Source organism: Neomonachus schauinslandi, chromosome 3 (genome assembly GCF_002201575.2).
Source record: "Neomonachus schauinslandi chromosome 3, ASM220157v2, whole genome shotgun sequence".
Taxonomy (NCBI): Eukaryota; Metazoa; Chordata; class Mammalia; order Carnivora; family Phocidae; genus Neomonachus; species Neomonachus schauinslandi.
In genome coordinates, this window is record NC_058405.1 from 32,896,729 (window position 1) to 32,922,702 (window position 25,974).

The 25,974-nt window shown below is 37.3% G+C and overlaps 1 protein-coding gene across 2 annotated transcripts in view; it reads left to right on the forward strand.

Annotated features, from left to right (window-relative positions):
* Positions 1-25,974, forward strand: part of KLF12 (Kruppel like factor 12) — a 420,428-nt gene that overhangs the window by 113,887 nt on the left and 280,567 nt on the right. For both annotated transcript variants that reach the window (XM_021697868.2, XM_021697869.2), the window contains one exon: positions 23,895-23,958. In XM_021697868.2, coding sequence (XP_021553543.1) covers positions 23,926-23,958 — 33 coding nt within the window. In that variant the 5' untranslated portion in view covers positions 23,895-23,925. The remainder of the gene's footprint in view (positions 1-23,894; positions 23,959-25,974) is intronic.

Consider the following 25,974-nt stretch of genomic DNA (forward strand, 5'->3'; position numbering starts at 1 on the left):
CCTGGAGTCCCTGGATCGAGTCCCGCATCGGGCTCTCTGCTCGGCAGGAGCCTGCTTCTCCCTCTGACCCTCCCCCCTCTCATGTGCTCTCTCTCTCTCTCTCCTTCTCTCTGTCTCAAATAAATAAATAAAATCTTTAAAAAAAAAAAAAGAAAATTAGGATGGGGAGTTGTGTTTCAGGTAGAAGAAACAAAATCATGTTTGAGAGATGGCACTGCCAATGGAGAGAAAGGGTATATTTGCATGTATGGGAGTGGGGCGGGGGCAGGGAGTGTTGTTTAAAAAGTCTTAAAGTATTTCTTAATTTATTTAATTATTATTTACTGAGCACCTCTCATGTGCCAAGCCCTGTATAAGTCACAAGGACAAAGGGTGGGTAAAATTATTATCAGCAACAATAATGATAATGACTAACATTTACTTACTGCTTCCTGTGTGCTGGGCATTGTGCTAAGCACTTTACTTATATTTTTGCATTTCATCCCTGGAGCCATTCCAACATAAGTGCTGTTATTATTCCTGTTTTATAATGCGAAAACTGGGTCCTAGAGAGGCTGAGCAACTTCAGTAAGCCCTAGAATGCCCCACAGCGATTGAAAATGCAATTTAGTGGGGACTTCAAGAAATTGCACAAAGAATTATATGTACAAATTGTAATTGCATTGAAGGTTACATACCATTAAGTTAGCATTAATAGTAAGAGTTCTAAGAAGTTGAAGTCTATGAAATAGATTAAAATTATAGGTAGGATGGCCTGGCTGACTCTAAAATTATAGGTAGGAGGGCCTGGCTGACTCAGTTGGAGGAGCATGTGACTCTTGATTTCAGGGTCCTGAGTTCAAGCCCCACACTGAGTGTAAAGATTACTAAAATAAATAAACTTAAAAAAATAAAATCATAGGTATATAATACTATAAATACTATATATGGTGTACTAATACTATGTATAAATTGCTACATATGCAAATATTTATATCAAATTATGATAATGCCAAGGCAATAAACTATAATAGTTAGGAGCATTGATCTGGAGTGAAAATCCCTTGGTTTGATTCCTGACTCCATTAGGTATTATTTAACTAACAGTGGCAAACTCAGCCTCTCTGCTTCACTTGGAAAAACATTGTCTTAAATCCCTACTATATTCATTTCAAAATTTGGTGATCTTGTGAGGAAAAACATTCAGATTTGCCTTTGGTCTTTTCCCTGAAAGTTTTAATGTGCTGAACACTACCAAAAAATCATTGGCAGACTAAGACCTTATAAAGTACATTACTTTTGGGCCTGGAGAAAATTTTTGGATTGAACTGAAGGCACTGAAAATAGAAGGTTATAATTGAAATGTCAGCAAATATAACTTTAACAATTCCAGTCGATGCTACTGGAATATTAAATATACCTGTTAAATACATTTTTCTTTTCAGTATATAAATTTTAATATGCATCCCATATCTCTCCAGCCATATTTCCTATATCAGTAGTCCCCTGTGGCAATTTTTATCTTTGAACACAAACTATTCTTGTTCAATATTTGAGTAGTGATAATGGGTTTTATTCTATAAATAACAGCCTTAGTACCCTAAACTACAGCCAGCATAACTTTACCATTTGCAAGAACTACAGTGTTTTATATTCCAAATAGCAATTTTCATGTTTTATTCATTACCCATAAACAAAGGCAGAACACATGAAGAAAACTATTTACTGGTACAGAATGGGGCAAATGTGCTACTGTGTTAGTGAGGTGCCCTCTGTCCACTGGGCTGGCAGGCCTGAACTGCTGAAATTCAGTCTTCCAGGAGCCTTCTAGAACATTCTGAGGATGCAGATTACGTTTGAAGTAGCAATCTAAGTGGCTCAGGACTGCTTAAAAACTTCAAGCTATGGAAGAATCCTTGAAAAATCTTACTTTATTCAGAGCCAGTTTAAGAGGTTCTTGTCCTCTCTGCTGGTTACCCAGTAGATTACTTTTCAAACTTTTTCCTCAGGAAGGAAATAATCCCAGGTATGTGGTTGAAAGTAGCCTGCCACAGGTAGTAGATGTATCCTGACTCTCCTGTTTTACATCAAATCATACGATTTTTGAACTGTATTCGTAATACACTCAGTTTGTTTTAATGTAAATTTTCAAAAAAAAAAAAGCAAAAACAAAACCCTACAAGTAAAATTGATGCTTCTGTAAGAAGCATCATGTTTTATTGTGTGAATTTCTGTTCTTCTTGGCTCACCATGGCAAAGGCCCAGATAAATCTAGGGTCTCTCTAATTTGTAATTTCTTGGCCTCCTAGGTATTTTGAATCTGAAGGTCAAAACAGTGTAACACATCTCATGAACTGGCTGATGTGTGGCCAGTGTTTTTGTGTTGTCTGGTTTTTGTCAGTTCAGCATTGCAGCCATTGTTTTTTTAACTAGAAAATTTCGTAAAGGGCTATAGATTCTTCATTTCATTTGAATATAGCTACGGGGCAGATGTTGTCAGAAGTTGAGTAGCAGTGGCCTTCTCCGGAGAGGGCAACCTTTCTCCCTCCCACTTTTCGCTTTTCTCGAAAGGCTGCACTCCTCTGTTTCACCCTCCTGGCTCCTGTTAGCATTTAGATTTGTAGCTCCCTCAGTAAATGAGTGCAGAGCTTCCCAACTGGCATGCTGTGGGTGGTCACAGGTATGCTGAGATACTAATTTCCTCAGACAGTTTGAGGATGTTTTGAAGTTTGGGAAGCACTGAATTTGCCTTCTGGTAACTTCATGCATGGCCTAGCATTTCCAGGTTGTCCTAGGTTGTGGGTTCAGGAGTCCACTCCCCTGGGGGCCTCCCTTGGGAGGTGTAGGGATCAGTCAACTCTTAAAGTCTTTCTGCAGATTTAGAAGAAATCAATCCATGTGCTCTTTACCAGGTAGACCCCCTCTCTGACGTCAAAGGTTTATTCACCAGTGAGCCAGTGTCTGTTGAGTATAGCCCTGCTTACTTGGCCTGGTAGGGATGGGTCCCCACCTGAGCAGAGGAGAGATATTTGGTGGAGATCATGGGATTGAAGACATTGTCTCCACATGCACATCTGTGAAAAAAAAAAATGAGGGTTGATAAAAGTTAATAATATGTGATTGTTTGTTAGGTACTGTCACATGTCTGTAAAAGAGCTGGAAAATTCCTTAAATGTATAATGAATTCTTTCACGAATTTATACATTATGAAAATTACAAACTCTGTGATTCAAGTTTGTTTACTCAGAGGACTGCCTAAGAAGAAACATAGAAGGAGCACCAGTAAACAGAATGGATGAAGATGTTATTGTCAGTAGGTTTGACATTTAGAAATTTAGGAGGATTGTCTGGCCTGAGTTTCCAAATGGTGCCGTAACATAATATACTTGGCTGTGTTTAATGATGTATACTGCCCGATGCATTTCCCATCAGCAGTGGGGCAGGTATGTGATGCAGAATACGTTACATTGTATCTTATCGATTGAAATACAGCTACTTCTCAGGATGTTACAGTGGATGCTATGTTATATTTCTGGTCCTCTGGGAATCTTTTAGTTTTAATAGGCTATAAGGATTATGGAAAGCCTTTGACACTTGAGTTCGGGCATGGCTGTACGTGAATGATTGTGCTTTTGGAAGACACACAGTGCTTTTGAGATCACTTTGCAGAGTTTTCAAAGAACTGAAGATTAATAAACTGGTGAGATAAAAATCAGGTACCAGCAAGCATCAAATACATTCTGCACAATTATAGCTCTCCAAGGGGCTCAAGATTGTGCTCAATTAACAGTACAATTGGTGATACATTTACATCCAAATACATTAAACACTAGATTAAACAAGAAAACATACCTTTGGGGAGTTTAGTGGACAAAGTAGACATGTCCTTAAGGTCTGTATAAAATATAATTAGAGGCCAGGAAAATTCCTAGTGTGTCGTGCAAGGCTTTGAAATGTGGGACCATAACGACTGCCCAATAGAAATATAATGCAAGCTGCTTAAGTAATTCATAATTGCGACATTACAAAGTAAAAAGAAGCAAATGAAATTAATTTTAATTTATTTAACCCAGTATATTCGAAGTATTACCATTTCAACATATAAAATGATAAATGAAATATTTTAGGGTTTTTTGTTTTTGTTTTTGTTTGGTAAAGTCTCCAAAATCTGGTGTGTATTTCACACTTAGAGAACAGCTTAATTTAGACCAGTCATATTTCAGATGCTCAGTAGACAGACACATGACTGGTATAATCGCTAGCAGTTTTTGGCCTTTAGTTTCTGTAGTACTGCAAGCAGAGATTTTATACTATTTCAATTCATACTTTCATGGCAATTTTTTTATAATTATGCTGAAATCTGTGCTCTCTGAAATCTAGCATCATTTATTTTTAACAGGACTAGGGATTTAGGGCTAGGATAAGTCCTGTTGATTCAGTGAATGAGTGATTAAAGTTCATAGTGAAAGAGATCAAGAGGTGGATTTCCTAATAAGGGAGTAAGACCAATGATATTAAAGAGGCAATAAAAGAGAGAGTGAAGAAGTTATTGAAAATCAAAGTCTGACTTATTCTGGAATAGATATAATATTAAGTAATTAAGTTTTTAAAAATAGAGCCAGAGCACCTGGGTGGCTCAGTCGTTAAGCGTCTGCCTTTGGCTCAGGTCATGATCCCAGGGTCCTGGGATCGAGCCCCGCATTGGGCTCCCTGCTCAGCGGGAAGCCTGCTTCTCCCTCTCCCACTCTCCCTGCTTATGTTCCCTCTCTCGCTCTGTCTCTCTCTGTCAAATAAATAAATCTAAAAAAAAAAAAAAATAGAGCCAAATAATCTCCATAAATAGGAATTCTGGATAATGGATTTTCAGAGTGAACTCTACCTCTGTGGGTTTTAGTTTATTTGGATCATATTATTATGAAAAATTATAAACCCATCCTCTGTTGCCCCTTTCTCCGTACAAGGAGAGTATGACATATCAATGTATGTTTTCTGGAAATCTGGTTGACTTTAGTAACTACTTTTTTTTTTAATTGGCATGATTTAATAATAATAATAATAATAATAATAATAATAATAATAATAATATAGGATACCCAAGAAGTTCATATGACTTTTTTTTTTTCTGATCTCCTTTGGGATCCAGCAGATTCTGTGGCTTAATAATATTACTTCTGTGTTTTAAAAACCAAAGTAGTATTTCTAAATAAAAAAAATAATCTAAGAATAACTACTGTTTTTATGGAGGACCTTCAGCAAGTTGCATTTCTTAGATTACCCAGACATAACAAACATCCTGCAAAGTAGACATTAATATTAGCCATTTCTATGGATGTGGAAAAGGTGAATTTTAGAGAGATATGCCTAGTCCATAGCCCTAGAACTTGCAAGTAGAACAGGTAAGTTTTGAATTCAGAGCTACAGGCTGCTAAATCCAGCATCCGGTGAATAAAGTGATTTAAGGAAGTTTAACTGCTCCTGATGAACTCTGCAGTAATTGTTTATGGTCTTAAAACAGGAGGGTTAACTTTCCGGTAACATCTAGGCTTCTTGGACTTCTGGATTGTGTATGGGAGTGTTCTTACACAACACCTCAGAGCAAACCTACATTGAAGACTCAATGCACTGGAAAATAGGAACTCTGTTACACTTCAATTTAGACCTTTTAGTCCGCAGAGCAGGCATGGAAAAGGCTGCCCAAACAGCAGCAGCAAGCAAGACTCACGCCAGCAGACGCTCTTGCTCCGAATCGAGAGCGCAAACAGCCGTCTCTTCGGTGGCTGCTTGGTCCAGCCACAGGATGATGCCGCAGTGAGGATTTGTGCCATTGCAGTGCTTGGTGGCATTCCTGAAATCTGGCCACATCTGTAACTTACATGACTTTGTTCTGGCCTAGCATGTCCGTCACGCTCACAGCTCACACGCTCCTGGGGAGAGGACTATGGCATGAGGAAAAGAGTGTGGACTCTAGAATCAAAGGAAAGTGTGTTCAGATGCCGGCTGTGCACTTTGATAACCATCACACTCTGTTTCTTCACTTGTAAAGTGGAGGTTAATACCCCTTCTTCGCAGGGAAGATTACCTAAGGTAATGTGTGAAGTGCCTGCCACACTGCCTGGCACATACCTGATTTACGGATTATATTTTTACTGCTGAGATACTATTGTAAATAATAGGCTCCTTTAAATTACACAAGACAAAGTGGCGGATTCATTTCTGCGCATTCATTTCTGGCTGTGGTAAAACTGTAGGGAAAGAGACGGTTTACAGTCACCGATAAACTCTCTTATAATGCGGTGCTTTATGGAACTGTGCTTGGAAATTGGAAAGGAAATGCTCCCTGCTCACCTTCAGAATTCTCCAAGGCCACCTCCAGGGGATCATTCGCTACTGGTGTGTCCACAGGCTCAGCTGCAGAAAGAGTGAAAATACTTTACTCCATTGTCCCCTTTTGAGCTCCTAAGAATTTCTCTTCAGAGTGCCATCTAGTAAAGCTACGTGGCATGCTAAGTTACAATTGATGCATTAGTTTTCCATTGTATTTCTTCCTAAGGCGGGATAGGAGTCCCTGGGAGTGAGAAGTTTGGTTAAATCATAAGTTCACCAATTCACAGTTAGAACTCAAACTCTGTCAACCAATATTCATTTATTCCATTTCAGGGGCGCCTGGGTAGCTCAGTCATTAAGTGTCTGCCTTCAGCTCAGGTCATGATCTCAGGGTCCTGGGATTGAGCCCTGCATCGGGCTCCCTGCTCCGTGGGAAACCTGCTTCTCCCTCTCCCACTCCCCCTGCTTGTGTTCCCTCTCTCTCTCTCTCTCTCTCTGTCAAATAAATGAATAAAATCTTTAAAAAAAAAACCAACAAAATCATTTATTCCATTTCATAGCTTATGCCTTTAAGACTTATGCATTCTTTTTCTCTTCTCTTTTCTCTTTCTTTTTAAAGTAGGCTCCACGCAGCATGGAGTCCCACATGGGATTCGAATACATGACCCCTAAGATCAAGAGTCGGACACTTAACTGACTGAGCTGAGCCACCCAGGCACCCCTATGCATTCTTAAAATACAGGATTTGTAGGTCTGCAACCTTATAAATGGAAGAAGACTTGAAGATCTTTTAACCTCTTCATTTCATAGATGAGGAGGCTGATGCCCAGACAGGTTAGCTAATTTACCAAGTGGTGGTAATAGTTAATGGTAGTACTGCAGTACTGTAAAGTGAAGGAAGAAGGACCATGTTGTTTTCTCCATCTAATTTGACACGAATCTCACCAATCAAATAACGTTTAGTGACGAGTGACAAGAATTCAGCATATTGCTATGAACAGTAGAAATTCCAAACAAAACGCATTGTATAATTTGCTTGCATTAAAAACTGCCGCTAGGGGTCCAGGTTATTCAAGGGAGTTAGGATATCAGGTGTGTTTCTAATTGCTTGCCCTCCTGTGGTCAAGAATGCCTCATGTAGCCCCCTTTTAATAATTGCTTGGTCCATTGGTGATAGCTCACTTTGGAGTGACTTATGCATACACTGGACACTACCCAATAATTTGGATAATCTGATTTAAGATTATGAATTGGTATAATCGAGTTTTCTCTTATAGGAAAAAATTTAAGTTAGCTTTTTTTTTTTTTAAAGATTTATTTATTTGAGAGAGAGAGAAAGCTCGTGTGCCTGCATGTGAGTTGGGGGAGGGGTAGAGGGGGAGAGAGAGGGTGAGAGAGAGAGAGAAAATCTCCAGCTGACTCCCTGCTGAGCATAGAGCTCAATCACTGAGGTGGATCACAGGATCCTGAGATCACGACCCGAGTTGAAATCAAGAGTTGGACACCCAACTGACTGAGCCACCCAGGCACCCCATAAATTAGCTTTTATGAAATGACAGATGTACAAAAATTATGTAAATCATAAGCTGTGCCTCAGTTAATTTTCACAGCTGGACATATTGATATATCTACCACCAAGACAGAAAATTAAAACATTACCAACCCAGAAGTCTCCTTTGTATTTTTATCTAGTCATTAGTACCCTCCAAATATAAGCACTACTTTGACTCCTGTCACCATCAATTAGTTTTATCTTTTTGAATTTTATATAAATGGAATCATGCTGGACGTCCCATTGTAACTTATTAAAAACGGTTTAATTTTATTCTACACTGTGTTATGAATTTTATTTTTCATGTTCATCACTTCTCATTGCTGTATATCATTATTTGACTATGCCACAGTGTATCCATTCTATTGTTGATGGACATTTGGGTTGTATATATTTTTAGCTATTACACATAGGTCTGCTGTGATCTTCTTGTATATGTACTTTGTGAATATATATATACTTAATTATGTTGGGTATATATCTAGGGATAGATAGTGGAATTACTGGGTCATTAGATATATATATGTTCAACTTTAGAGGACTGACAGTTTTCCAAATTATTTATATAGGTTACCCTTACACCATCAGTATATGAGACTTTTAGTTCTTCCACATCATCACTAGAACTTGGTACTATCAGTGTTGTTAATTTAATTTATTGATTTTTTTTTTTTTGAGAGGTAGTAAGCATGTGCACGAGTCGGGGGTAGGGGGGGGGGGAGAGAGAGAATCTTAAGCATGCCCTGCACCCAGCATAGAGCCCAATGTGGAGCTTGATCTCATAACCCAGATAATGACCTGAGCTGAAATAAAAAGTCGGACGCTTAACTGACAGAGCCACCCAGGCTCCCCAGTATTGTTGATTTTAGACATTCTGTTGAATTTGCAGTGGTATCTCATTGTGGTTGAGTTTACATTTCCATGATGACCAAAGAGGCTGAGAACATTGTCATGTGTTTATTGGCCATTTTCATAGAATCCCTTTTCAAATTGCTCATTTTTTCCTTTTCAAATTGTCTACTCATTTTTTTCTTTTGGGTTTTCTATATTTTTTTATTGATTTGTAGAAGTTCTGTATATATTCTGGATACTGATATTCTGTCACATGTATTGCAGTTATCTTCTGTCTATATACAAGTTGCCTTAACATTCTCTTTATGATGTATTGTGATGAAGAGAAGTTCTTGATTTTAATATTATTCATTTGTTAGTCTACCACTTATGATTAGTGCTTTTGGCGTCCTGTTTGTGGAATCTCTGCCCTTCATAAGATTATGAAGATTTTCTCGTTTATTGTTTCTAGGAACTTTATTATTTTACCTTTCATATTTACGGCTATATTTATCTGGAGTAGATTTTTGTGTATGTTGTGCGGTGTAGGGGTCAAAATTCACATTTTTTCCTAATATGGCATTCTTTTGACTGAGCATCACTTATTGACAAAGCCATCTTTTCCTAATTGCGGGACAGTACCACCTTTATCTCAATTGGGTGACCAATTATATGTGAGTTTATTGATCAGTTTATCTAGACTTATGTATCAATTCCAAAATATTTTAATTATTTAGAACTTTATAAGCCTTGAAATATGAAAATACAAGTCCCTTAACTTTGTCCTTTTTCTTTAAGATCACCTTGGCTATTCTTATTTCTTTACATGTTAATTTAAAATTTGGAAACTGTTTAAAGTACACATACACAGACACACACAGACACACATACACACACACACACACACACAAATACATAGCCCTAGGATTTTGATTGGGCTTTTATTGATTGGTTTTTAAATTGATCTGTAGAAATCAATTTAAGGAGAATTTACTTTTTTTTATTATTATTATGTTTTAAAGATTTTATTTGAGTAAGAGAGAGCACGAGAGGAGGGAGGGGCAGAAGGAGAGGGAGAAGCAGACTACCTGATGAGCAGGGAGCCTGATGATGCTGGGCTCCATCCCAGGACCCTGGGATCATGACCTGAGCTGAAGGCAGTTGCCTAACTGACTCAGCCACTGAGGCACCCCATAGGAGAATTTACATTTTAATATTGAGTTTTCCCACCCATGGACATGGTATATCCTTCCTTTTTTTAAGGACTTCTTTAATTTCTCTCAATAATGTTTTGTTTTTTCAGGGTGGATGAACATCTTTTATTAAGGTTATTTTTTGGTGTTTAATTCTTTAGTGTTATAAATTTTATTGGCTTTTGAATTTATTGTTATAGTTGGTTTTTTTTGCTGGTATATTGAGTTTTGCATATTGACCATGCTAAATTCGTATGTTAATTTTGTGACTGTAGAGTCTTTGGATTTTCTAATACAATCATTCCATGAATAATTATTCTGTGAATATTCACAGTTTTACTTTTTATTATCTTTATTTTTGAAAATGAGTCTTCATGATACTGGCTGAAACCTACAGCATAAGTTGAATTGAGGTAGTGGTAATAAATACCCTTTTTCTGATTGCAGTGGGGAAAGCTTTACCATTTCACCATTAAATGTGATGCTAGTGGTAGATTTTAAAATAGCTACTCTACAACAAGTTAATGCAGTTGTCTTTTTTTACATCTATGGTTGATTTTTTTTTTTTAAGATTTATTTTTAGAGAGAGAGAGACAGTGAGCACGAATTGAGGGAGGGAAAGAGGGAGAGAATCTCAAGCAAACTCCCCGTTGAGTGTGGAGCCTGACACTGGGCTCCATCTTGGGACTCTGAGATTATGACCTGAGTCAAAATCAAGAGTCAGACGCTTGACTGACTGAGCCACCCAGGTGCCCCTAAGGTTGATTGTTTAAAAATGATTACTATGAAAAAAAATAATTAAAAAAAAAGAACTTATATTCAACTTGGAAAAAAAAATGATTACTATGTGTTCATTTTATCAAATGCTTTTTTGTGTTTATGTGAAGAGGTGACAGTGCTAGAAATTTGCCTGTTGGGAGTGATGAGAATCCTCCCAGAGGAAGGAGAAGAAACTTCAGCTTCTCCTTAAAGGTCATGGTCATCAACAGGGGTCCAGACATTGCAATTTATAAATGATAAATTCTTGAAACCAGGAGTAACATGATGGAAATATTATAAATATTTGTCTGTTTGTAATGTGCACTGGAAAGAGCAGAGGCTAGAGACAGATAGATTAACAATAATCCAGACTTGTTAAATGAGGGCTAAGGATGCTGAGGTGGTGAAGGAAGATTATAGAAGTGAATCAGAAGAGGTTTTAGGAGGCATAAATATGACTGTTGTAATATGTATTAGAAAAGAATCTTCAAATTGATTCAAAGACAAGGTTCCAGTGTCTGGATGTTAATGGTTTTCACAGACTGCAATGGGAAACTGGGCAAAGGATTTTTTGGGGGTAAAGAATAATGACTTCAGTTTGGGGTGCTGGTAAGTAAGGCTTTTTCCCCATGGTAAGATGGTAAGCCATTTGCATGTAAGGGAGCTATCTTGGCTGCAAATCTCCAGTGTCTATCACAATTCCAGACATGATAAGACTATCTGGATAAAAATCATAAGAATCTAAATGTTTGTTAGATTATTCAGTGATAATCTATGTGGGAAAACGTAGAGTGAGATTTAGGTGGGAAATTAGGTTTAGAGATATTTATTTGGGAGATAAGAATTAAATATCTGGTAGCTGAACTTCCGAAGAGATCAAACAGAGAGAGAAAGCACATCTTAAAACCAACGAGAATTTTGGAAGATACCCCTCTATATGTCATAAAGCATTTTATGAACCTTAAAGTTGAAGCATATTGAAGTTGGAGGTTTATGAGTGAAAATAAAAGAAATGTCATTATATAAGTAAGCAACCAGCAGCCCTCAAGATGAAGGAAATGACTATGTCTTAGACAAAATTTTGCATCCAGAAAGGTCTCCAGATAAGTGTGTGGCTTGTTCTTGTGTGACACTTGTGTTCATTTAGATGTTGGTTGAATGCTGTTTTCAAATTAAAGTTGAACTACAGATTTGTTCATGTACTTCATAGTGCTATTCTTGATGACTCTAGCAAGTTGTCATCTACTTGGTCCTCATGAACAAAAATGCAATTATTTTCATCCTCTATACCATGGCTTTTTGCAGAGATGAAGTATGTGTCAAACCACAACACCTGGTATCTACTGTTCCCCAGATTTGCCAATGCTTTTTTAGCAGGCTCAGTGCTTTCCCAAATAGCAGCATGCCGCCTCCAACCTTTTTTTAGTCTTAAAATATATGATATGTGACGTCTTTTTCATTTTTGAATCCCTAGTGATTGAGAAGATTATTTTATAAATGAGAGAATTAATAGCAGTACATATGATTAGGTAGGGACTTTATAGTTCCTTTATATTATATATTTCTTTTTATTTTAATGACAGTTTAGAAAATTAACTGGTTGAAAGCATGAGTTATTTCTGCTTAGATTTATTTATGGGGTAAACTTTATTATTTGGTTAATTTATTGAGATTGTTTAGTATTCTGTTCATGTTTAGTATTTTCAGAGCCAGAAAAGACTCCATAATTTAGTTGAATTTAAATACTCTGAGCTGATGGAAACACATTTAGCCAAAGTTAGGATAAATTAATTTTCAAATTAAGTATTTTAATAGCTGTTTGGGGTAATGGACTCAAGCTCAGTTCAGAAATACTCCTTTGAAATATATTTTCAGAATTGGCTGGTTTATATTGAATTCATTATCAGAGAATACAGGTTATTTCTGATGTGAAAAGTTAAGTTTTTTTTGTATCTGTGCATATGGTTGGGTCATTGGTGAGGAAAAGGAAGAAAGGATTTTTATTACATTAATCTTGGGTTTCGTGTAGAAGATTGTACAGAAATTCCAAAATCTTAAGATCTCTAAAAACTTAAATGAGTTAATGAAAGTGTTACTTTCTAATTAGGGAAAAACTTTTAAAACATTGGCTTTATTGTAGTATTGGACAAGATTTCAAATGACCTCAGTTTTGGAATATATTTTCCTTTTCTTTCATTGGAGAAGGGTCTGAGATTATGCCTTTAATTCAGAAATAACTCATTTTAGTCTGTTTAAGAGGAAGATACCCAAACTATCTTGTTTCAGTTGGCTTGCTTATATATTTTCCACAAATAGACATGCCTTTGCATGCAGAATAATACCAAGATTATTTATAAGAATCATCATAGCAGGATACATGGGTGGCTCAGTGGGTTAAGCAGCTGCCTTCGGCTTGGGTCTTAATCTCAGGGTCCTGGGATCGAGCCCCGCATTGGGCTCCCTGCTCAGCGGGAAGCCTGCTTCTCCCTCTCCCACTCCCCCTGCTTGTGTTCCCTCTCTCGCTGTGTCTCTCTCTCTCTCTGGCAAATAAATAAAATCTTTAAAAAAAAAAAAGTAACATTGATGAATCACAGACCTGTACCCCTGAAACAAATAATACAGTATATGTTAATAAAAAAAGAACCAAAAAAAAAGAAATCATCATAGCATACTACTTAAAATCATGAAGACTAGATCCCGACTGCCTATTTTAAAATCCTGCTTTTGCTGCTTATTGGGCAAGTTACTTAACTTCTTTGTGTTTCCACATCTGTAAAATGAGAAGAATAATACCACCTACCTCACATGGCTGTGAGGACTATCCAAGTAGAGTAGTTAGTAGAAGAGTTCCTAGCATGTGTAAGGCTGTGCATTTGCTGATGCTGCAACCACTCTTCCTCCTCCTCTTCTAACTACTGAGAATTAACACCACTCTACTCAGACAACGGAATGAATTCAGTTCTGTGTCCAGCAGCTTTCCCTCATTGTATCTCCCAAGAGGTATTTAGTCGCCTGTGGGCATAAAGTTAGAGAATTTAAAGGCCTGTCTTTTAAAAATAAGATGTTTTTTGGGCGCCTGGGTGGCTCAGTTGGTTAAGCGACTGCCTTCGGCTCAGGTCATGATCCTGGAGTCCCGGGATCGAGTCCCGCATCGGGCTTCCTGCTCGGCGGGGAGCCTGCTTCTCCCTCTGACCCTCCCCCCTCTCATGCTCTCTCTATCTCATTCTCTCTCTCTCAAATAAATAAATAAAATCTTAAAAAAAAAAAAGATGTTTTTTGAATGATTCCATATTTAAATTAAAAGGTAAAAATACATTCCCCGTGCATATTGGGGAAAAACACCTCTGAGCACTGAAGCTGCTTACTTGCGATAATTATTTGATAGTTATTTCCCTTGTGAACATTTCTTAACTATTAGGGTAGAGATTAATCCATATTTATTTATAGAACTAATTCTAGTTCTAGTATTTTAGTTTTATGTATGTCTCCAAATAGGATTTTAAGCCTGCGTTTGGCCAGTTTTTATTTTGAGATATCTTTCAATATGCTTTTGATGCTCCTTGGCTGCCACTATCACTTTTCAAAATTATTTTAATCTAATGGAGTATTTAAAAAAAAAAAGATAAACTTACTCATATAACTTACATACACTTCAGGAGTATTTCTCTAGTCAGAGTTTTTAACTAGTGCTTGGCGGTGTGTGTGTGTGTGTGCACATGCGTGCACACACATGTATGTAGTATCTGGGTGTATTTTCACTGATTCATATTTGAATAATATTTTGAAACATTTCACGTATGAAGGTTGGGAATGTCTGAAATATCTTAAATCATGGAACGTAACAAAGTTTGTGAGAAAGGTCTTCTATAGTCAGTGTTTCATAGAATTAGCTTTTTATTTTATTTTATTATGTTAATCACCATACATTACATCATTAGTTTTTGATGTAGTGTTCCATGATTCATCGTTTGCGTATAACACCCAGTGCTCCATTCAGTACGTGCCCTCCTTAATACCCGTCACCAGGCTTACCCATCCCCAACCCCCTTCCCCTCTAGAACCCTCAGTTTGTTTCTCAGAGTCCATAGTCTCTCCTGGTTCGTCTCCCTCTCTGATTCCCCCCCCTTCATTTTTCCCTTCCTACTGTCTTCTTCTTTTTTTTAACATATAATGTATTATTTGTTTCAGAGGTACAGGTCTGTGATTCAACAGTCTTACACAATTCACAGATATGAATTGTAGAATTAGCTTCTTTAAGTCACTTTAGTGTTCCTGATTGAGCACACCTAATGTAAATCCCTTTATACTGTAAGACAGCATACCTAAGACACTGGAAGTCACACTTTTAGATTGTTTTTATTATTTACTTGAAACAAATCCTCTTTCTACATTATAGACTTCTTTTCCATGTTAGAGCCCCTCTTTAGGTGGCATGCTCTGGCTAGTGTAAATATACCAGTTCCCAGGATGCTGTGTGTGTGTGTGTGTGTGTGTGGTGTACACACTTAGTAAATTATACATGTTTGTATATATATATGCCTGTTCTGAGACTCAGATTTATATGTATTGATTCCCTAATGAATACCTTTTCCCTGAAATACCTCTTCTTCCCCACTTTTCAAGACTCAACTTTGTTTCACCTCCTCTGTGAAGCCTCAGTGGGTTCCCTCAACTTCCCACTATACTTTGTTCTTCACCAGAGTTCCTATGGTGTTATTGAGGATGTGACTTGATATAGGCTAGAGAATATGGACTTTGGTCACAGTTATTTTTATTGTAAAATGTGGGTATTGAATCCTAGGTCACATGCTTTGTACACGAATTTATTAAATAATACAAGCAGCTAGTCAGTGTTAAACATATGGTAAATATTCAATAGATGGTAGCTGTTATTATAATTATTTTACTTGTTTATATTTGTCTCGCCTTTGTGAGCTTCTTTAAATCAGGTAGTGTGGCATATGATTTTTAATGTCCTCAGTTCCTGGCATATAGGTGATTCATGGATGAATTAACAGAAGGATATATATATACCATGTAAGAAGTATCATGATTATAAATCAGCAGACCTTCATCATCTGCTAGCAATTACTTGGATTATATTTGCTTTGACTCCCAGTTTCCATAGTTTTCCAGTGTTTAAAGGGGTCTTTGATCCTTGTAAACAAGAATCAACCTAATATATCATTTGTCATTCTCAAGAAATAGTATTTTGATTTTCTGGTATTATTTAGTCATGAGAGAAACATATGGTTAAGCAAGCCATTTGATGGTCTACTAATTTGCTCATCATTGAGAAATACTAATTGATAATGTATTTATTATGACAGCTTGCTATCTGTGGTGGGCCAGATTATGAGCTACGTAGGGTAATGATTGTGATGTCTGAATGCACACACTGGATTGATGAGTTCAGCTGGACAAAACTATTGTTCAGTAAGGCATTTGGCAACCCAGAAGACATTCATTAAAAATATCAAATAAATCCTCTTTTTCTGTATCATTATATCAAAATGTCAGTAAAACAAATCTATTAAGCTCTTTGATCCATCCTTCAAATTCTATTTCAAAATCCGCCTATGTTAAAATTCCTCTGGGCTCAGATATTTGAAGAGATTGAACATAAAAAGTACCCTAAAAATATCTCGTTTGATATTTTCTAATTATTGTTAAATATTTTGAGATTGCAAATTTCATTTAAATGTCAGCTGTAATTAAATGTGTGCCATTTGTTTTTCCACTCAGGTTTTGCAGTTTGATGGAATGTTTTCCCCTACAATTTAATAAATATTTGTTTTATTTCACATGAATTAATTCAAAATTGGATAAGAGCAACATATTGTAATCAACTATTGTTGTGATGGACTAGAAAATAAATTTACTCCCTAAGCAAACTGTTTACTATGCATTTGAATGGAATTTATCTTGCTTAGTATTGGCAAGTTAAACATAGAAGGCAATAATTAATAGGAAAGCCAAATATGTATACTGCATACTGAATAAGGCAACTTATTTTTCTTGACTATGTCATAGATCTTTAGTGTATAAAATTTGTATAATTACCCCGTAATATATATGCCTCGCTATGTGCAGACAACACTCACTGAAGTGAAATAGTCGAGGAATTCTTAGGCTTGTGTGAATTATGCATTTTTAATTGGTATCAACTGTGTGTTGATCATGATTTTATTTTCAGTTGTTTTCAAAACTGAAAGCTTGCTTTTTAATGTATAAATCACACAACCACATTATACTTGCTTAAAATGCTAGGAAGTGAACCGGCACCCTGTTATTTCATTTCTCCCATCAGCCCCTTAGAAACTCCACAGAGATTTTTAGTATCTTTAGCATGATGGTTAAAAACACAGCCCAATAGAAAAGATTGAGAGGAAGTTGTCAGTGTTCTTCATATGGGAATGCAAACGTGTGTGGCCAAGTTACTTTTGGCAGAATGTAGTGTTATATGCCGTAGTTTCCTGTGAGAGTACAAATCGCACATGCTCATATTTGTGTTGTAATCTAAATCACATAAATTAGACATAGGAAGACAAAATTTAATCATCCTGTCAGTCCTTTGCAATACAAATCAGTTTTTTGACTGTGCAGTCCCGATAAAATGGCAATTACACTTGAATATGAGCATAGCATAAATTACTTTTCAAACCATTGTATTGAGCACAATATATGTAAAAGAAATGCTTAATTCATTTGCTATGGTTACTTTCTTCTAAAGGTTTATTTGTTCTCTGCATAGAATGATGCAGTGTAATGGTAGCTGAAAACAGATTAAAAGAGTAATTAATTTCCACGTCAGTGTGCTTTTGCTTTACCTCCTCCCTCTGAAAATGGGCTGTTTATTCAGTGAACTCTGTTCTTAAATGTTTGCTCAAGCTTCGGGGCATACCTTACTCCAAGTGAGACCTTAGTTCTTAAAGTTTGCTCTTTGCTAATAGTGAAAAATTCCTGGGTGGAAGCATAATTTCAGAGAAACATAAAGCTGGAAATAGGGAAGAACATTTTTATAAAGGAGAATTTTCAATTGATTTCTGTGTAACTAATCGAATTCCATAGGGAGTATTATTGAATTTTTGGTTATTTAGGACCTGAAATCCCATCTCCTATTTCTGTTAGCATCATTGAATTCTCTTAGTGGAGGAATTGCAGACACTGTACTGTGAGAGCTCAGGGGGGTCATCCTGTCGTCTGTCCCAGGACCTTCCTGTAAAAAACACACAACCCGGGTTGACAGTAGTCTTGAGGAAGTGTAACTTGGATTCAAGTAGGTCATTGTTTGTTCCTAGTTCTCAGGAAAGTTTTAGTGGAAATAGGAGTTTGGGTGCTTGACTATAAATGTAAGGAGTAGGGTTGGGACTGACATTTGTTGAATAACTAATATGTGCCAGAGTGTGTGGTGAGTACATTGTACCTTCTCCTTTTCAATGTTCATAGTTGCCTCCCCCCCAACGAGATTTTATTTATTTGAGAGAGAGAGCACGCACGCGAGCACAAGCAGGGGGTGGGAGGAGGGAGAAGCAGACTCCCCACTGAGCAGGGAGCCCATTGGACCTGGGGCTCCATCCCAGGACCCTAGGATCATGACCTGGCCAAGGGCAGATGCTTAACTGACTGAGCCACCCATGTGTCCCATGATACAATATTAATAAATGAGGAACAAGGGCACGCAAAAGTTAAACCGCTTGCCTTAAGTCACATTATTGCCAAGTGTTAATGCTGGTGTTCATTCTGTTTGGTATTCATGTTCAGATCTTTTCCCAACATGAGAAAGCACAGTCTTCCCCAGATGGAGCAGACCATGTCGTTAATTCATGTGAGATCCTGAAATTGTGGGTATAGAAGAGTTCTTGGTGTTTGTATATCATCACCTGAATTGCCTGATGAGTCAAAGAAAAGGGGTGGAACTTTGTGCCTGAGTTTTTGTCTCAAGGAAGGGAGGTAGTGCTAGAAAGTAGGTGTGTATGTAATTATAAAATATATCCAGGAAATAACCTACCTTGTAGGTTTTTGTATTTTCTTTTTTAATTCATCAGGTCTTTGCTATGATGGTCTTGTGTTAATAAATTTAATGGAAATTGGATTACTTATTATAAAGATACTGCTTTCTCTGTGGACTCTACCTACCCTAGTTGAAGTGATTTCTGTTAAAACTTTGAGAATTCGTGAGATATAAAGAATAATGATCACTCTTTAATTACAAATCATGAAAATTATATGTATTTCATATGTAGACATTACTTAGAATGTAGAACCATATTCCCAAAATGGAAAATAATGAACTGTCTTTTCCTATTTGTGGTGAGAGGCGTCTCTAAAATTGGATATTCGTATAGACCTAAATTGCTGACTACTTATGGCCTATGTTAAAAAAGAGTATCTGAAGACTAGTTTGCTTCTCTATAGAAAATGGTGTTTGTGCCACGGATATCCGTGTATCTTTTCTCAGCAGTAAGATGTCTCATGCTGTACAAGTTCAGAAGAGATACGGTAGGTGTCACCTGTCACCTAGCAACAAGCTCACTGCTTTGTGTCTTCAGCGTCTCTTTTCATTTTAAGTCAAAATAGCTATGAAAATGTAGCACTTAGATATGCATTTATCTCCAGAAATATTTAGATTAACCTTCAAATATTTTTAGTTCCCAAGATAACTCACTGCGACAGATAAAACAGAAATAACTTTAAATGAAAAAAAGGCAACTTATAGATCAAAAACCTTGATGCATAGCAAGGCCAAGATGGATCTGTTATATAATATTGACGACTTAAATTCACAAAGCCTGCCTGTCGGGTTCCCTAATCGGCTTTAAAAGTTATATGAATATGTATGTAAACGTTTATTACCTGATTTTTTTTTTATCAGCCCTTGAAAACACAGGATCACAACTAATGAAGCAGTGATTTGTGAAACTGAATCTAGAAGACAGAATTCCAAATGGAATTGCTGTACAATTACCAGAATTCAATTTACTTGAAACAGAGCAACTAAATTACCTTTGGGCAGAGAGTGGAATACCCTGACTAGTCAGGTGTCTATAAACACCTCTAAAAGGTGTTTCTCTTTCTCTGTTTAAAGACACATAAATGGGATTTTCAGAGGAACTAGTAACAAGTGTACTTATGGGTCCTGAAGTATGGTGAATGTATTAAACACTCACCTTTAAAGATGGAGAGCATAATGGATCATTTAAAATGTGATGAAGAGCCAGCAGCTTGTTACTACAGGGTAATGATGTAGTGCCCTGAAGTGTAACTCCTTCTTCATTAAGGTGGGTAGCAGTCACATGCATTCTGGCCAAGGTCAGTTCTCTTGTCCAGGGTACTAGGAAATGTTATGGGAGAAAACAAGAGTTAGAAAGGAACAGAATTTAGAAGATGATTGATTCTCTGTTGCTACAATTTCTGCAGACTCACTGTTTAAACAGGAGTATTTACTAATGGTTCTAGGCATCAATATTTTTGTTTAAAAATCAATCTAAACTTCTTTCCAAAATGTAATATTTTGTGCCTTTTCTTATTTCTCACATTTTGTGTGTGTGTGTGTGTTGAAATAAGTGACCAACCCTTTGCTTTTTCTTACCTGACAATTGAGAATCATTTTTGGAGCCAGGAAAGTAAGCATCAAAACCATGTACGATGAATTTTTGATGAGGACAGTGGCCTTTAGAACTTCTGTGCTTTGAGAAAATTTACTGGATAATTTTACAAACCTATTTGGCAGACTTAAGCAATCTTTTAATTAGGAAATTGATGAGATATTAACTGTTGCTGGAAATGTGCCATTTTCCTATTTTATATCATGGCTTGACTTTGATGGGGATTTGGGGAACAACACAAAGGCCCCTTAGCATGAATAAAGTAGAGATTTGTCTATTTTGTGGCCTCAATTTTGGGAAACCCTGTTGTTTTTTTGCTTAATATCTGGACCACTGATTAAATGAGAATTCCTATGTGAATGACAGCACAGATTGCTGCATAGACATGACTTCAGTTAGGGTAGGTGGGGTAGATAGAACAAGTTATTTCTGTTACCACTGATTCTGTGGAGAAGGAAATTGGGACTCAAGAGAGGTTGAATGAATTGTTTCAGGTCCAATGGCCAGTGGGAGACAGAGGCGAGATGAGGGATCGGTCTTCTCAGCTCTAAACTGTGTCTTCATTTGCGTTACTTAAAATATGAGGTGCTGGAGGGGAGCTGCAGAACAAGAGATGAGCTTGCACACTCTTTGAGGAGCGTGAATTGAATGGAAAACAAGTTAGCATTATACCAGGCTCTCGTCAGGCATAAAACATACAGAGGTATACGTTGAAGTTGTAGGTGGTTGCAGAGATAAACCACAAAGAACCATGTTCAGATGTGGAGCTCTAAGGAGTTTTACAAGGACCCTGACATTACCTAACTAGTTACCTTGGGTACGAAATTAATCTCTAATCATCATTGTCAAATGGATCTTAAAATAGTTCATGTACTCAAGTCACAGAACTGCTTTCAGTACAAATTACATCACTAGGCTACTTTGTAAGTCCCCAAATGGTGTCAAAATGTGGGATATTGTGTTAGGTATTGTTCACATAATTTAATGTTTTAGTCAGCAGATTAATTTTATCTAAAAATACAAATTCAATAATGGAGGCCCTAGTTACTTGGATAAGAAAAATCCGCATGATGGATAGAAACATGAGTTTATTTTGTTTTTCTTCTGTTTGTCATTACTAGCTTCATTTACTCATTTGACAAACATTTATTGATCCCCCTGAAACGTGTGAGGTAATGTGCCGTGTTTCGGGAAATAGCAGGGCTTCCTTTTCTGTGGGGAGTATAAATTGGTGTAGGATGTTTAAAAAGATATTTTGAAAAACCAGGAAAAAAGTTCCTATTATTTTGATCCGGTGATTATACTTCTATAACTATATTCTAAGGCAGTAATTAAAGGTGCAGACTTAGAGCAGCTAAGTTTGGTAGATGAGGGTGCCCGGCTGGGGGGTGAATGGTGGTGAAAATCTACCACGGGCTCTGCTTGCTAGGCCCTCCCTCCTGATTGGAGCCTCTCTGTGTCTGCCCAGAGAGGGTGTCCTTTCTACCTGCACAAAGGCATCATCCAGGCTAGCAGAGGCCCCGGCATATACAAGATTTACATAGAAGGATGTTTAAGTGTTATCATGGTAGCACAAAATCGTAAACTATTAGACAAAAATTAGGGAGTAAATGTATCCCTACAGTAGAGGGTTATGAATTTTGGATTAAGCATTAGGAAGTTGAAATTCATGTGAAAATGGCCAGGATATATCAAAGTGTGGGGGGAAAAAAACTTTACAGAATTGGAATGTAAGATTGAAGCCAGTTTTTGACGTACCTAGTACATTCTGCTAGGTTGGAACTGATCGATTTAGATATATTTTGAAGGCTAGAAAGGACAAGACGTGTTTGATAAGAACATGGTGTTTTAGATGACTTTTTAATTCTTTCGAGGGATACCATATTATGGTTTCATAATGTAAAATAGAATAATTACACTCTGAATTTCCAGGAAGTTTTCTAGTTTGCCACTAATATTAAAATATTATTAAAATTTTTTTTAAAGATTTTATTTATTCATTTGAGAGAGAGAGAGACAGAGAGAGAGAGCATGAGGAAGGGAGAGAGGCAGAGGGAGAAACTAACTCCCTGCTAGGTGGGGAGCCTGCTTCTTCCTCTGCCTCTGCCTCTCTCTCTCTCTCTCTCTCTGATTCTCATGAATTAAAAAAAAAAAAAAATTAAAAAAAATGTTACATTTATATTATATTGCTTTTCTAGTAGCATTTCTAGTAGTAAAGGCTATAGTATATATTAGATGCATTTTGAGACATAAATGTATGTATTTTTATATATAAATAGTATATATATATAGAGAGAGAGAAGTGGAGAGGAAGAAAGGAGGGGGCAAAGGGGAAGAGAGAGAGAGAGGAGAAATTGGTTAATTGATTAAAACTGGAACAAAATTAAAGGCCAGTCTCCCTGCCCATGGAACTTGTGAGTTGTGCTCGGTTTCATTTATGGCCCTATGAGTGAGTGAACCCTTTTTCTGTTCAAACGTGTGGAGATACATGCAGAGGAAACTCGTCCCGATGCTGCAGTGGTGAGCCGCCAGCACGAGCCACCCACACACAGTGGGTGCTGCTAAGAACGCCAAGGCATGTCCCCTCTTGAGTGTAATTCCGAATGAAAAAACAAAATCAATTATGCCTACTAAGCGGGCTTAACTGAATGCCAAAGAAAATTTGCCTCATGAAAAGGGAATTCTGAAGCAAGTTGCATAATGCTGAATGAAAATAAACAGGAGGACTTTCAAATGGTTTATTGTAATCAGAACTCTCTAATCCAGCAATATTTAATTATATTTGGTGAGATCCAAATGGTCCTGGGGATATGGCAGCTTTTGAGAAGTGGCATGTATCAGATTAATTTTTTGAAAGTTACTTGGGGGTGGGGGGTGCCTGGGTGGCTCAGTCGGTTAAGCATCCTACTGGACTCTTGGTTTATTGAGGCTCAGGTCATGATCTCAAGGTCATGGGATTGAGTCCCAGGCGGTGGGCTCTGCGCTCAGCGAGGAGTCTGCTTGGGGATTCTCTCCCTCTGCTCCCCTCACCCCGCACGCGCTCTCTCTTTCTCTCTCTCAAATAAATAAATCTTTAAAAAATATATAAAAAGTTACTTGGGTATTGATCAACATGGAGGCACCGAAAAGTATTCATATTAATTATGCTGCATATTTGTTTCAGATGTAAAGAGGTAAAAAAAAAAGATCATTTCCTCTGGAAAACAGCATTACTTTAAAAATCCCTTGGTTGCTAAGAATAAGGGAGCCAAGTGCTCCAGTAGGAATATTTGTGACTTTTATATATTAAATTTACTTTTAAACCAATTTCTGCCATTTATCCTCCCCTTTGTCTCTCTGGTCTTTTTCTTCCCTCCCTCGACTCTCTTTATCCAGATCTTCATTATCTTGTGCTCAGGAGCTGTCCTAGTTGGAGATCATACTTCTGTTCCCTCATTTCTCCACTTTGCCCTTTAGTGGCTGATAAAGAGCAAGCAAAAAACAAATAACTAATGAAAAAAATATTCTTTGGCTGTTGTGTTTATTATGTCATTCTACTAATCAAGAGCCTGAAGAATTGCAGAATTAAGTTGTTCACCGCCAATGGAAGAATGTCATCAACATGGGGAACTTTTTCTCATTATTTGTTTTTGTGTGTGTTTCTTGCAGGATCAATGTGACTCTAGAGACAAATGGATGAATGAATATCCATATGAAGAGGAAAACAATAAAGGTCGGTTAGTCAAATTTTATAACTAGAGTGAAAAATCTTAGGTTGAACATTACTTTGGGGCTGTTATTCTCATTAGAGCACTTACGTGTTTGAGTATGGGACAGAGGTCAATACTTTGATACATACATCTATCTGTAAAGTGTAATTTTTAAATTTTAAACCTTAAATATGAAGAGATTTATAAGGAAGGAACCCTTTTTTGTGCAAGTTTAGCTGTCGTCAGTTTCTAGAACTTAAGCTGGAATTAAAGAATCAGTTTGTTGATGAATATTGAGAACTGGAAGACCACTGGATGCAGCTGATCACTGGGACAGAGAAAAACAAAAGAAGCCAGATTTTGTGTACATATGTGTTAGTTCCTAGTCATAATCCTGACACCAGCAGCACATGGCACAGGGTTGCTGTCATATGCGGTCTTCTTTGCTCCAGCTGTGTTATCTTTCCTCAGAGGAGCAGGATGACTATGAAGGGGTTTTCACTTTGGTTTTTCACGGACAGGTACCCCTCTAAATTAGAGGGGACAAAAAATCTTGTGAATTTCAACAGTAATCAAATGCTGGCTATCACTTTATGTGTGGCAGTTATTTATTTCAGCTTTTCTCGTACTCTGTACTGGTTATGATATAAAAAGGCGCCTGGGTGGCTCTGTTGTTAAGCGTCTGCCTTCGGCTCAGTTCGTGATCCCAGGGTCCTGCTCCGCTGGAAGCCTGCTTCTCCCTCTCCCACTCCCCCTGCTTGTGTTCCTGCTCTGGCTATGTCTCTCTCTGTCAAATAAATAAATAATTTTTAAAAAATCATAAGCAATACAAAGAGAATTACAATATGTTAAACTATCTCTTTCCTAAGATTTTTCACACTTTACAGGTCTGGTCAGCAGATATGTGCCTCATAACCCTTGTGTAGCTGCGTACCACCTGCTGTTTCGTATTTTCCTTCCCACACTGCTCCTGCTACCGTCAAGTAAATGTACATCATGCTGTGTCTTTTTCTGCCAGCCTACCTTCGCAGTTGCTTACAGATGACTTTCCAGGTTATATCTTTCATTTAACATTGCCTTCTTCCCTCATCATTGCTAAAATTGCTCCTTTCTAATATTTGTATCTGGAAGATTTTCAGACCTCTAGAGGGAGTATTGATTCACACATGAAACAAGGGAGACTTGGGGGTGTATGGTAATGTTCTTTCTCTTGACCCCAGTATTGCCTACGTGGGAAAATTTGCTTTGTGAAAATTAATTGTACTGTGTATTTTTTTTTTTAAGATCGTATTTATTTATTTGAGAGAGAAAGAAAGCATCTGAGAAAGAAAGAGAGAGAGCATGCAGGAGCGTGGGGAGGGGCAGAGGGAGAAATAGACACCCCGCTGAGCAGGGAGCCTGATGCAGTACTCAATTCCAGGATCCTGGGATCATGCCCCGAGCTGAAGGCAGACACTTAACCGACTGAGCCACCCAGGCACCCCTATACTGTGTATTTTTATGTGGATCAGTGAGGTGCTATTAAACTGGCTTTGGGTGGTGGGGCGGGGAGGTCCAATCTGTAATGCTTGTCAATTCCCATGGTGTAAATACTTTCATCATGGTTCGTTTCAGTGATTTAACACCTAGCTTGCAGGGATCCTTAAAATTTAACAATTGGCACTCATGAGCTGGGGATGAGCTGGCACCAGCACAGCACTGATAATTTCATTCATAAAGTGAAGTTAAACGGTATTATGGACTCCCTAAGGCAAAGGTAATAAATTTAAATTCTCCTGGCTCATCCCTATGTAAATATGGAAACCTTCACTCATTATCATGCAAAATATGTTTAGCCCTTATATGTGATGTTGGTATTATTACTTTATGTTTTCATTCAGTTGTTATTAAAATTTTTATGTTTGAGTGGATCAGTATTAACTTTGTGAGTTTATTTATTTTGACAGTGTCATTGTTCTGTAACTAATTTTATGACAACTGAAGATAATGGCAAAGAGAATCATTGTGTTACTACTTACCCCGAGGAAAAACTCTGAAAA